We start from the raw sequence: 14767 nt of genomic DNA, 5'->3' as shown, positions 1-14767 counted from the left end.
TAATACTGTAGTCTCCAAAAAAAGAGGTTGAGCAGCAGACCAAATAAGACAAAACAATAGACTTGGCATCATAGTCTCCAAACACAACTTTGAGTGCCAGATTATAAAGTGTATTATTCAAAGAAATGTACAAAATTTGTTATCTAGATGTTTTTCTCTAAATTATAGTGAAATGTAAAGCATCAATGTAGTTTTCTCATATATTGGAGTTTTATTTTATATTTTAACCTGAATAGCTCCATGTATTTGAATAGATTAATATTTCATGAAATTAGAGCACACCATAAAGTATGGTTTTGTAAAGCATTTAGGGCCCAATCCTGCACCCCTTACTTATATAGGTAGCGCCATAGACTTGATCACCTATATTCCTGTGATAAGGGCTGCAGCCTGCAGCCCTGGAATTTAAAAAAAAATAGTAATGGAGAACAGTAGAATGACAGCACAAGTTAATTTTATGGCTCAAAATTACAATCAACGCTCTCACTAGTACTTTAAAAGATTAATTTACCAGTCGTGGGTAAACCGTTCATTTTAACAAATAGCAAACTACAGTTTATGAAGAAAATATAACAAACAATACATTTTTACAGGTAAGACTGCATGTCGTACTAGACCAGACCCAAAGGTTACTCCACATCATGTTGCTCCTTTATTGGCTTCTGGAATCAGAGATGCAGTGTCTGTGTTTTATAATCTACGGCAGTAACAAAACTGCTAGTTGATAATATATTTAAAGAACATCATTTGTTCCAGAAGAACCCAGAATTACTTTACAAATTACTGATATTTAGAGTTTACATGAGTTCCGTCATCTGAGGAGCTGCCAGGCTAGGACATTTGGACTAATACCCTCTCTCTCAAGAAAATGGGCAGAGATATTTAATGACCACAAGCACTTAGTGACTTAGTTTTAAGTCTCAGACAAAAAAGGACTTCACAGCATCAAAATGTTCCCTTGCACCATGCTGGTGGGGTACTAGTTTAATACTATATAAAGGAAGAGAATTGTCTCCTTAATCACCAATACAACGTCTTGTAACAGACAGGGTTTCCTTGGAGGTTTTCCACCCAAGTACTGACCATTCTCAACTTACAAAATCACATAAGATCACAGAGGCAATCTGGCTACATGCTACAAAATTTTTCAAAGGATCCTAAGGCAGTTAGGTGCTGAACCCCCAATAAGCTTCAAAGGAATTAGGATTTTAGGCTTTTTTGAAAACCCTGCCTTAAAAATTACACACTAATCAAAAATAGTGAAGCGTGCTTATGTGAAAGGAGCCATCTGTTACAAACTATGGGCTTGATTCTGCAAAGTGCTGAATATCCTCTAGTCCCACTGATGCGAATAGGGCCCTCAGCACTCATTACTGCAAATGCAGATCTCTTGGGCAATTTTTCAATCCAGAAATAAGTGTCTCTATATTACTTATTGAAAATTTAAATTACAATAATTATATTAATCAACTAATAAACCATACAGAACCATGCACATTGTACATTATTTCACCTCACAGGAAAAACGGAGTATATATATTTTTCTTACACGTTATCAACAGTTGCCACTACCTCATTCAATAACTTCATTCAATCTAGTCTTTATATGGTACCTTTCTTTCACAGATGAAGCCATTTCCCCTACTAGCAGCTTTCTTGGTTCTTCGTTTGCATGCTCTTTGCACATTCAGTCCTTTAATAAATTCGGGATTCGATTATTATTTTACGCACAAAATAAATTAATATTAATTATTGTTTCAAAATAATAGGATACTTTCTATAATTTAGATTTCACTGACTTGAGAAGTCCAAACACAGTTTTAGGTTAGTTTTAACTTATGACAAAAAAAATTTACGTGACAAAAAATTTAAGTAGACAGCTAAGTAACCAATTTACTTTTGCTGTTTTGAGTCAAGACAAATCTCTGATAAAATTTAAAAATAAAATGCTTTTCAACCATTGATGTTTACATACACGAGAACAAGAAGCTTGTGTGTGCGCGCGCATGCATGTAGGAGTGAATTTACAGTTTTTGCATTTAAAAAAAGTCAGCAAGACTATCTAGTTCTATGATCCCATCAGTTCTTCAACGCAAGTGTGTAACAGTCAGGATTTAGGATGGGTCTCGTGAATATTTGGATGGGAAACTCCAAGGAAAACTCAGTAGCTAATGGGAATGGTGACGTTACTTCAATAGGTGACACTTGTCCTAAGTCAATGTTATTATATATTGTGATATTATACATTGATATAGTAACTGTAAATTAACACAATGCTTGAACATAGATAAGACCAGTTTCATGCGTCAAATAGTTTATAATCAAAACAAAACAAGACAAGACAAAAATTCAGGAGAGGAAGGGTCCGAGGCTAATGCAAAAGAGATTTAATATTCTATCCATCTTTTACCATACTTGCAAATATAAGAGCTCATCTTTTTAAAGCAATATTTAATATAGAAAGAAAAGAAGCTGTTTAATTCACAATCCTTGATGCAAGAAAATGTACATTATTGAGTCTGATTTTTAAAGAAAACATCATATGTGCAATTCCAACTGAACTCGCGTGACTAATACATAAATGTCCACAAAAATACTTTACATTGTCCCAGGATTTTTTTCCCCAAAATGTACTTCATTAATATAAAAAGAGGAACAAAAACTAGTTTTCTCAACATATGTGTCACAATGTTTCATAGCAGCAAAATCCTTCCTTCTGCATTAATCTTCAGTGTCAAATTGTTAATTCACCATGTTAACCTGGGATACACGTGAAGCCCTGGAAATAATTATTCCAAATTTTGTGTTCTTTAAATGTTTAATAGAAGTTATTGCTTTATTTTGTAACATTAACTCTCTTTGCTCTGGTTTTCACTATGTAATAATGGCCCAAACTCTGGTCCCACTGAAGTCAGTAGGACCAAAATTTAGCACAATGTAATCAACAAAAATGTTTGAAATAAAAAGATCATCAAAGCAGTAAATTTTGAAGAGATGTCAGTGATGTTAGCTTACTTCAACTTTCTATTTACACATGAAACAAAGGAAGTATATGTAATAATGTTATTACTACCATCAACTTTCAAGCTGTCTTCTCAATACTACTCATCTGCAGATATGTTCTTTTTGTGAGGAAAGACTTGAAGGAATGGAAAATGGCTCCCCTAATTTGGGAATCTCTTGTAAATTACCTGGTGCTCAAGGAATGTGCCTATTCTGTATATTAATTTTTTTAAATCTAACATAAATGCACAGAATTGTATCTGCCTCAAGTTTTATTTTTATTGGGGGCTAAACAGCAATTGCTTGCTAGTGCTCAACACCAGATGAATTCAAATCGACAACTGATCAACCTTGTCCTCACCCTATAGTTTCAGGTACAGTACTATTGGGTCTACAATTTATGATTCCCTGGGTCTTGTTTGGCTCTTCAGCCATACATTGTGAAGAAGAATCTTAATGAAGTCTGAAGAAAACAGCAGAGCAGTATTGTTTGCATATGCAAAATAAAAAAAAATCAAATCTGATAACAGAGATAAAATGAAAGTACAATTCCACCATTTCTCTACTAGTGAGGTTACGTAGTCCATAAAAAAGCCTACCAGAAATATAAAAGTGATTCATAATGAAGTTAATTTCCAAATTTCCTGTAAAACATGGTAGCTATGGACTAGTATTGCTCAATGAGAAGGAAGACACACCTTTGTTCCGTGATCTGGAAAGTTTACTTTTCTTTTTTCTGGTGTCCATTTCCTGATATATTTTCTGTTCCACTTCTCCTACTCTGGTAATACTTTCAGCATCACTAACTGTATTACCCTTAATCTTGTCATTTTGCACTATTATAGCTAACTCTGTGTTCATGTTATCATTACTTTTTATTTCTTTAGTTGAGCTTACTGCTTTTGAAGTACTGATTTCAAAAAGATCTTCAGCTACAATGCAAGCTCCATGTTCATTCTGATTCACAGTATTATTACAAGTCTGAATTAATGGTTCAATTTGCTGTTCCTCTGATTCTGTATCATCATAAAGTTCAGGTGTAAAATAGATACTGTCATCCTCAGCTTCTGCTTCTATGGCTACATTTAACGTTGAAAGTTCAATTTTTCCTCTTACTGGAGATAACTCAATGCACTGATCTATGACTCCACTAGTGCAGAGTTGCTGTTCAGCAGGATGTTCTTCAGTAGCTGCAGCCTCACCCTTTTTTATTGAGGAACTAGTTGTTTCCAGTTGTAATGCCGGTCCACTCGGTGTATGTTCCGTTAGCAATGACGACTGGCACTGGCATCCATTAACAACAGGCTGACTAGATTCAATAGTACTCCTTTTTTGTTTGCACATGGCTTTGGAGATGGATTTCTTTTCATTCACAGGCAGAGGTGTTGAAGTCACTGGCTTATTGCTGAAGTATTGTTTCATAAGATCAGCATTAGTCCAACTATTCCTTTTCTGTCTTTCTTTTTTGATGGCAGGACTTTTTGGTTTGGAATCCATCTGTTTTTCTCTCCACACTGTTTGGTGAGAATGATTTTCTACACCAAAATTCTGACCATCTGTGAAAATCACAAAAGTATACAATAGTAATTGATTTAGTTTTTGTCCTTATTTTACAATACACTTAGCACATTTTATTAAGTTTACAGAATTGTTGTTATTGTGTGAAATGAAATCCTGTATAAATGGTCAGACCATCAAATAATTATGCATTGACTTAAGTGGGACAACTCACATGCATAAAGTTAAAGTGTGTGATTGAGCTTGTAGGATAAGGGTCACAGTCAGTATTTTTCACTTTAAGTTATTGTGTTCTCTATGTGCAAATTCTCTTGTCTGTCATAAATGGTTAGGACTAGAGATGAGCTTGAGCCACTAAATTCAGATTTAGATTCACACTTCTCAGAATGTTGATGTTATTTGCATGCATAGTATTGATTTAGCCAAACTATTAGAGGTAGGGTGTACATGTGAAGTATAATTCTCTAAATTTTGGAAACAATCTGGAGCCACGGTTGTAGCTCAGACTCAACTCCAAGTAAGATGCGAGTAAGTAAAATTTAAAAAATGACACAATATGTGTGAATTCAACTATTTTTTGTACAATGCCAGTATTAGTAGATGTAAACGTACTGTAAATTATCTTCAGATTATCTTCATATTTTTCATTACAGAACCAAAATAATGTCAGAGTTAAACATTTTTGAAATTGCACTATAAACTTATCAAAGTTGCTAGTTGTAAGACAACCAGATGGGATGACAACTAATCGTGTAATCTCCTGAACAAAGCTTATATACATTTGTGAGAGGTGGCCATTTTACAGCACAACACTTCATAATTTTTTTTTTTAAACGTCTGTCTCTTTCAAAAAAAGATGCACGATTTTACAGGCTACGCAAAAATATCAGTTAGGAGAACGGTTAATGAAGTTTTAACATGGGAAATAAGCATACTTTTCTTTGTTGCCATGCTGTTACTTGATTGACTGGATGCTGTAGAATTAACTGTGTTGATTGCTGTGGGTGAATGAGCTTCCAGGACCAAATTCTGCACCTTACTTTCAACAGGAACATCTGGTGATAGATGAATAGATGCCTCATATGACGAAGTTGGTGACAGATCTTTTGAACTTGAATGTATGAGCAGAGATTCACTATTACACTGGGTGGAAGAACTGGCGCCCACTTGATTTTTTTTAGCAAATGCATCCAACGAATCGAGTGCAGTACTAAAGTTCTCATGGTGCTGGATTTGTTGACGAATCCATTTGGATAATCCTAATGAAAAAAAATTGGTACACTACAACCAAACTTACTTTATCTAGATTATATACAGTAGCTATTTCAAGTTACTAAATTGGGCCCTGGTCCTGCAAATATTTACACCTTTAGCTTCGCTCATGGAAATAGACAGCTTTAGCTTTGCTCATGGAAATAGTTCAGTGGAACTACTCCTGTGAGTAAAGTTAAGCATGAGATTGTTTACAGGATTGAAGGCATGATTTGTTTATAGCTTTCTATGAATATTTTTCAAAAACTAGAGTACAGATGGTGTTATCATTTGGTTTAAAAAATTCTTTACCCCATCTTCTCATTTTTCACCTAAATTAAATTTAAACTGGTATCTACTGTTAAGGACAGCAGCAATGCTGCAGCCTTCCAAAATGTTACTACTGTTGTCCTGTGATATCTGTGTAATGTTTCTCTTGCTTTCCTTCCTGTGCTATTAATTTAAAGATCATGAATGATTACAAGAGGAATTTATGTATAGACTGTATGTTTATTACAGCTGTTTCACTGCATGACAAAATCTAGCAGTATTTAAATAGTTTGCATGTTTTGCAGATTAGAAAACAATGTGTGTCAGATTTTTTCTGAAAGAATCACAATCACTTAATACTTCCAAAAATATCATACGCACATGAACCAATATTAATTTTTATAATTATTGTATATCAGAAATCTTAAACAAACAAATGTTTTGATGAATCTGGAAAACTGAAGATTGAGAAAATTAATTTTCATAAACATTAAAAATACATCTTTTAATCCCTTAAAAATACTCTATATTAGAAAAGGTATATTAGCTTTTATTCTTTCAAAAAATACTCTTACCATATTCACAAACTCTTTTAGTGTGAGTGTGTAAATTACAATACTCTGCTTTCTCCCTTTTGTTTCCTCTCTTCAGTTATCTAAGCATTTGCCTAATACAAAACAACACGTCAGAAAACTGCTTATATGGCAGAATCTGAGCTCCACCTGCTGACTGGACATGAGCATTATCTCCTTTACATTATCCTTTTACTGTGGTTGTTTATAAATGGAGAAGGGGCAACAAAGCTATGCAATCTATTCCTAAGAAATTTCTCCTTGACTACTGTCATGTAAGCCTTATTTTTGTTTTAGCTGCATTCATTTTACTAAACATGAAGAAACTGTACCGATCATGACAGCACAAACAAATGTTCAATGATGCTATGAAAGGAATGGTGGTGCCTCTACCTAGTCATGTCTACAAACCACCTGGTTAAACCTCTAACTGCTAACATTAGCCCCTGCAGTTCACTATGGGTGCAAAACTACTCATACAAATGAATGAAAGTGAATGAAAGTCAGTACCTTTATTTTTATATTTACCATACAATGGCTAATAGTTCTTATATATGTTATAAATTTTATTTTAAAAATGTCAGTTAAATTCTGTAAATTGAAGTTTCTTCAACAAATCTTACTACTAGCATGTTCTGAATGGGAATTAAATTAAAATAACAGAATGGCTACTTTGTGTGTTTCAGTGCATTTTAAGCCTGTTGACAAACAGAAGCAGGGTTTTAGAGTTGCTCAGAATTCTAGCTGCACAACAACAGAACCAACGAGTTTAATGGATATATTTTGTTATAGCCTCCCCCACATAACAGAGTTCTTTGGGAAATCACCTCTTGAAGCCTAGATTTCCCAACACAATATCCTAATACTAGGATCTTTCCCAGGAGAATCTGAGTATCTTACCAGTTATGTATTTATTAGGGTTACTCCTGAAGCGGTCATCAACTAACATAAGAGCACCCCAATCCTTTTTGTGACGAATACACCTACAGGAGAACAATGAAAGAGAATTATAATTAAATAAAATTGCATCTAAAACTGAAAACTATTTCTCTTTTGCATACTGTTGGAAGCACAAAAGATGCAAAGATGTGTCAGATGTGCTTTCTTGAGCTCCAGCAAAACAGATATCTGTGAGAGAAGGAATGTAAAAACTATATCAGAAGACAGTTAAGCACTGAAACTGCTTTTTCACACAATTCACAGAATTACAAGAGTGACCATTTGATGACACAAACTAGGAGGTCACACGTTATTTCATAAACTGAGCGCTGGATGTCTAATAATTACAACAGACATGTTATTTGTTTGGCAATCTACTGTTGTGAGAAAGATAGGATAAATACTGAAAGGAGAGTAGAGAAGAGTGTAGGAGCAAGATCTGGGAATGCACTGAGTGTGGTTGTACAAAGATTTATAAAACGATGCAACTGTTTTAGTATTTTCTGGCTAGGCTTTAATAAAGTAAGGTTCTGTACAAAGAAAAAATCAAGATTCAAGGTAATGATGGTGGTAATAATTAAAAGTTTGTTAAAGAGTGGCTTTCTGTAACAATCCTGAAGGGCCACTTTATATGAATCAATTATTTTTATAATACATTGACCTTCTACAGTGTCTTTCAGACAAGGGTTTTCATAGAACTATACAAAAATAAATGAACTGGAGCACACAATCCCATGAGAGATACCTAAGCATTATTATCCTCATTTTACAAATTAAGGAAAACTAAGGCAAAAAGAAGTCTGATTGGATACACAACATCACTGTGTCTAGAGATGAGATTAGAATCCAGATCTTCTAATTCCCAGCAACATAACTAGCTCAGCAAAGAAATTTTTCTTGAACATCTTTAAAGCCTCCCATGAAAGAAAAAACTAACAAAACAATTCAAGGCAAAAGATTCTTTCCGAGCTTTTCATTTTTTACTGCTTTAATAAGTGCTGTTTTAACTTGCCATTTAAATGAATTATACCCACTGGAAACATATCCCACACTTTTAGTAAAGCAGCACTGCAAGAAGTTCATCGCACAGTTGTCACCTGGTCATGCACACCATCTGGTATATTCCCAAAGGTTGTTATTACATTTCATGGACTTATGTTACTTCATACGGTAACAGCACTAAATTAACAGAAAAGTGCCAGATTCAAAACTAACATCCTTCTGCTCACTTCAATCCCTACAGGACGCTTTTACAGAAAGAAGCTTGCCTATCTGCAGCAACCACTTTCTAGGACTGTCAGCATATACTATATTTTGATTTATATTCTCTTTTTATAAATGCACGGAAATATACTGGCTTTTCTTTTCCAAGGCTCAATATAATAAAATCTGGGTCAAATTAGAATATAAACCAGAATTATTCTCCCTTGCATGCAACTGAGCCAAATACACCAGTAGGGGAGTCTGTCTTTCCCTTTCAGCTCAGGTTAAAAGTGCATCCACTTAAATGACAGGCTTCAGAGTAGCAGCCGTGTTAGTCTGTATTCACAAAAAGAAAAGGAGGACTTGTGGCACCTTAGAGACTAACCAAATTAGTTGAGCATTAGCTTTCGTGAGCTACAGCTCACTTCATCGGCTTATGCTCAAATAAATTTGTTAGTCTCTAAGGTGCCACAAGTACTCCTTTTCTTTTTCCATTTAAATGGTCAGTCATACAATGAAGACCTTTCATTAGCAACATATTTTAAATGAAAAATTTCTAGACAGACAACATGTCCTGTATACTACACAACCAAACTCTCTTCCTCAAACTCACTTCCTTCAGGAAGTCTTCCATTTCTGATCACCATTCTTGCACCCTCCTGTAACTAACATTTTTTATTTTTAAATTACTCACTCCCCAAAAGGAAATTAACAAGATACCTACTCATTGTTAGATATATATCATGATCTTTTACTATTCTCCATCATATTCCCCCAATCCCTTTCCCACCCATTATACATATCCCTCACGTGCTATATTAAGTCAAATTTAGGGTACTTCTGCACTGCACACTTCTCTCAGTGGCGTAGAGAGTACATACCTGCAGAGCCCCACAGCATGAGTATAAACATCAGCATAGCCCGTGAGGCACAGCCCAGGCAAGAAGAGTAAAGACATGTCTGAAGGGTGGGGGTATGTATGGGAGTACAATACTATACAGGCTCTCTATTCACCCAAGCTGTGGCTCCGCATCTACACTGCTAATTTTGGCAGTGTCGTGTCCTGCTGCTGGAGCCGTTCCCCTCTGCAGGAAAGACTCCCCCCAGTGGGGAAAGGCTCTGCCAGCTTCCACTGTTGGAGCCTTTCCCTGCTGCCTCCCCACTCCCCCTCCTCCCACCACCAGAGCCTTTCCCAGCTGCTGGAGTCTTTCACTGCAGTCCCAGAAAGGTTCTGGCAGCAGGACACTCTACTGCTAAAAACAGCAGTGCGGATGTGGTGCTTGGGCACGTAGAAGGCCAATATACACTAGCAGGTCTCCACTCGCTGAAGCAGTGCCTCACTGTCTACACCGCTATTTCTACCCATTCTAGCTGGGGGTTTAGTGTCTGTATTCTACATGCCACTGCAAGTGCAGACCTCCCCTCAAATTTGACCTCATTTACTTGCAACAAACACTACCCTTTCAGAAAGTCTCAGTGACAGCAATCTCTTTAAAACAGTACTGAAGACAACAGCTTGGTTACGTTTTCACTCCCCAACCCTTGTTCAGCACAAACATCAGCTTGCCAAATATCTTGCCACCTGATTTGCAAGATGTCAGTCCAGTTTTACCCGTGTTAGTTGTTACAAGACATTTGGTCCATAGATTACTGAGGGCAGAAATATTTACAAGGCAGGAATTATGGGTCACAGAGTTATTTACTTTGAAATGAAAGATACCCACTGACTTAAGCATCAGTCGGAAATCTTTGCATTTGATACTTCCATGGCCCTAATTGCTCTATAAAATATGAAAGAGTTCCTGGATTTAAAAGGGCAACACAGTTTCCTAATTAGTATTTGCTTGAAGTGTTTATGGCAACCCCTTACAGTTAGATTTTACTGATGCCTATCTGAAGAAAGCAGAAATCTGAATATCTGTATTTTAAACAATTCCAAGGATAACATGAAGATGGCATGCAAAAATACCTCCAGTCCTAAGAATGAGGGATTGATCATACTCGAGAAAGGAGTTTAAAAATGAAAATATTTAAATAATATTCAGTTCCTCTCACCTGCCCAGTGCCTGGTTGAGAGCTCTATAAGCTTGAATTTCATACCATTGGCTACCTGGTAAAAGGCCTCTTGTCTTTGAGTGCTGGTCATTGTATTTCCTCTTTAACTCAACCTAAAAATAAAGTCAAAATATTATTTTAAAATATTTCTTTTTGCAAAATTATATAATAAAATGAAAAACAGAACAAATTGGTTAATCAATCAATTGGGTATGAGAGAGTGAGGGAGGAGGCTGTTAGGTAGAACACCATGTTAAAAAAAATCTCTTCTTTTCCAGAGGAAACTTCATCCAAGCCCTGCTTAAACCACAAGTGAAAATGAGTTTGGTGGTCCCGTCTCAGACCCCATTTGTTCACATCACACCACTACTAAGCAATTAAGGATAATGAACATTCTTTGCTTAAGATTAGACTAGCGCTGTCTCAGACTAAAGGCAGAGCTGTGTGCCTGGTAATAGCTAACATTAGTGTCATTTGCATAAGAACCACCATTCACTAAATATAATCAAAATAATATTGTAATGCTAAGCTTCTAGCTCTCACTTTGAAAAAATATCATAAAATCCATAATTGAAAGTTTTATCACAATTTTTTGGAATGTGCAAAGTAGAGATAATTTTGGACATGTGTTTTACTATATAGACTCATCAGTGTTTATATATTTCAGTTGTGCAGTAAGTGTTGATGCTGTAATTTCTAAAAAATACAGTTTGAGTTTAGGACCCTATTTTCCAGTCTTTGAGAAATTACAGATTAGTTTATCAACAGTTCTAATAAAAGGCAGTAAGAATTTGTATATAGTCTACATAAAGTTTACAATACTGAACATTGTTTCAGTTGAACTTTGCAAAGGATTTGTGTAATCACTCTGAGCTTTTATGTCCACAAATAGAAATTGTATCTACTTAACTATGAATGATCTAAAACACTACAATATCCAAAACTTACTTGACTGATTGTTCTCTAATAAAATTCTAAATAATGTTTCTGTTTTTCAGGTATAATTCATGTTCTTCACTCTGCTCATTTTATTCCTACGTAATATGTGGTTCACTCAGTAATAGCTTATCACTCACAGTACAGTGATCATATGTTTATCCAGACCTCAGTGGCCTGTTGGCAAAGGATGCATAATCACTACATTTGGTCATTTCCATCATTTTCAAGTAGTAGTCTAAGACTGAAAGGCACTATGACTCCTACCATGCTATACAACACCATCTGCATTTCATTCCTTACAGCAGGCAGCAGAGTACTCCAGCTGCTAAAACCACATACCATCCAAACTTACCAGGCTACTGGAACACACCTACTTGTATCAAACACAGCTAGTTTCTGTCAAGGAGTATAGAACTGACAGACATGTGCAATGGTTTAATATTGGGAGTAATTCCCTCAACACCTGGCAGAACTGCAGAAAAGAAACGGTATGTAGTGTAGTTGTAACGGTGTCAGTCTCAGGGTATTAAAGGGACAAGGTGGGTGAGGCAATATCTTTTACTGGACCAACTTCTGTTGGAGAGAGAGACAAGCTTTTGAGAGAACTGACTTGAAGAAGAACTCTACCTAAGCTCGAATGCTTGTCTCTCTCACCAACAGAAGTTGGTCCAATAAAAGATACTACCTCACCCACCTTGTCTCTCTAATATTCTGGGACCAATAAGCCTAAAACACCACAGCATACATGAAAAGCAAATGTAATATTTGGGGTGTGGGCAAAGGAGGGAATACTTCTGAAGCACTGAGATGTTTTTTTAAAAAAGAAAAGGAGAAAGTAAATGAAATAAATAATACATTTCTGCTCTATAACCTGAATTCAAAGGCATTTTTTTACATAAACCCTGGACTGCTGGAGCAGCTGTGTAGTATGTTGCCAGCTAGAGAAGAGGGCTAGGGTCTCCAGGGCCAGGGTCAGTAAGGACTGGTATGCCTCCTGGAGGAAGAAGCCAGCTTCTCCAGGTAAATGGAACCTATCCTCGCTAGTCAAGGAGCAGTGCTGATATCAGTTGCAAGAGAAACCCCTTGCCGTCCCATTTCAAACAAGGGGATAGTGCTTGTTAAAGGTCCATTCTGAGAATGTGAAGAATGATCTCTTATTTGGAAAATATATCCAGCTCCAATATATATTTTCAAAATGTATTAGTTTAAAAAAAAGACAAAACTACACAAGAAAGGTTCTTTTCACTGCTCTTTTGCACAGTATTAACCTTTTTAAACTGACATCTGAAAGGACACGCTTCAGGAGAGAAAACAGCAGACTTCTAACCACATCTGACAGGTAACTTTCAACTTGAATTTGGGTAAGAAATTTTATTTTGTGTACTTATGCCCTTTGAAACAGCCTGTCAAATTTACAAATTCAATCTTTACAGCCAGAAAGTAAATTCAGTTTGATTTCACAGATTTAATATTTGTTCCAGTCACTCAGAATTTATTGACTGGTGCATAAGGTTTCCTTTGTTATTTTTGAAGCACACAGAAATCTTTTCCCCCTAAATAGTTTGTAAACATTAATATAATTCTTCACAAAAAACTTTAACTGTAATTACACATATCTCTGTATTACCATACATGTAACTGCAGTTAGAATAACCAAAGACAGTACTTTTAAAGGATTTGAGGTGAAGAATAAAATTTAGGAAAATCTAAGAAGGGGGTAAAGCTAACAATATTTTAAAATATGAAGTAGTCACAAAGTTCTTCTGAAAGTATTTCATAGTTCTCTGCATCTCATGATAAATTTCTCAATAGGATTTCTTCACAAAGCCTTTTGTCAACATTAACACATTTAACATTTCTATAGTTTCTTGCTACTTTGAAAGTCTTAGTAAAGCAATATTAGAATAACTTGTCATTCTGTTTTACACCAATTACGATTATTGCAGGCAGTGTCACAACTACACACAGAGGTATATTCATATAAATAGAGTTAGCAAAAACATTGTCACATCAGATAACAAATACTGAGGTCTATATATTAATGGAAGAGATATTAACCTCTCCATTATATGAATAATGGATGACAAAAAAAAAAGACTCTGTTTCTCTCACTCTGAAGATCAGGTTTCAGCATGAAGTGACTATTTAGATTGCTGAGGGTTAAGGATTCATAATAAGTCTAGTAAAGGTAAAAGGCCAGTGCATGTCATTTTAATCCAATCAGAATCTATTTCATTGTATAACTCTGCATTATCAGGCATCAAATCAACACCCAATTCAAAATGACATGATGCATATGTGAAAAAGCCAGTCTCTCCTGCTAGCAAATATCCTAAATGTTCAGTAAACCACAGGCTAGAAGGGATTAGTTAAAATGTCAAAAGACAGCCTTTTACTTTTACCTGTTCATCCTTAAAAATATACTCTTAGCTATCAGGCATGCTTTACAGACAAATAGTTTCAGCAAGCAGCAGCAGAAGGCCTATGGCAAGCTCTGCCATCTTGCAGCTGTCACAAAGATTAGTCTTTGATCTATCTGGGAGGTCATGGTCACAGTCACATTAGCTGAAGTCTAACAACATTATACCTGTTAACTACTCTTTCTTTTAATGCTTAATTAGACAGACTTTCTCCCCATTATGGAAAGTTTAACTGGGAAATACCCTGAGTTTCAACAAAAACTAAATTACATAAACAAACTTTGCTTACTGTGATTTGGAGAGATTTTGAGGCAGTTTATATTATAATTCAAATGTATTTTACAAGGCTTTCCTAAAGCAGAAGGCTAATCATATAGAAAGTTAAAAAGCATTTTATTAGACAAGCTCTTTTGGGGATGGTGTTGAAGGGTGATGGGGAATGGTTTAGGTGAAATGACAATGCTTCACCTGTGAAGACCTGGATTCATCTTTGATTCAGGTGATACAAGAAATAATAGCCTGGATAGCCCATGGTGAAAAAAGCATTAAACTACTACATTATTGGCCATGTGCTGAGGTGATGCTTAGGAGAGTAGC

General features: G+C 35.6%; 1 protein-coding gene across 1 annotated transcript in view; it reads right to left on the bottom strand.

The window, feature by feature from the left end:
- Positions 1-2089: 2089 nt before the first annotated feature.
- Positions 2090-14767, bottom strand: part of BRIP1 (BRCA1 interacting DNA helicase 1) — a 127533-nt gene continuing 114855 nt past the window's right edge. Inside the window, exons 17-20 of the mRNA XM_077836781.1 lie at positions 10812-10924; positions 7515-7597; positions 5457-5780; positions 2090-4559 (exon numbers count right to left, since the gene is read on the bottom strand). Of these exons, the coding sequence (XP_077692907.1) occupies positions 3664-4559; positions 5457-5780; positions 7515-7597; positions 10812-10924 (1416 nt within the window). The 3' untranslated portion in view covers positions 2090-3663. The remainder of the gene's footprint in view (positions 4560-5456; positions 5781-7514; positions 7598-10811; positions 10925-14767) is intronic.

This window comes from Eretmochelys imbricata, chromosome 17, assembly GCF_965152235.1.
Source record: "Eretmochelys imbricata isolate rEreImb1 chromosome 17, rEreImb1.hap1, whole genome shotgun sequence".
NCBI classification, from domain to species: Eukaryota; Metazoa; Chordata; order Testudines; family Cheloniidae; genus Eretmochelys; species Eretmochelys imbricata.
Note: the sequence above shows the minus strand (reverse complement) of the source record. Positions and strands in the feature narration are given on the sequence as shown.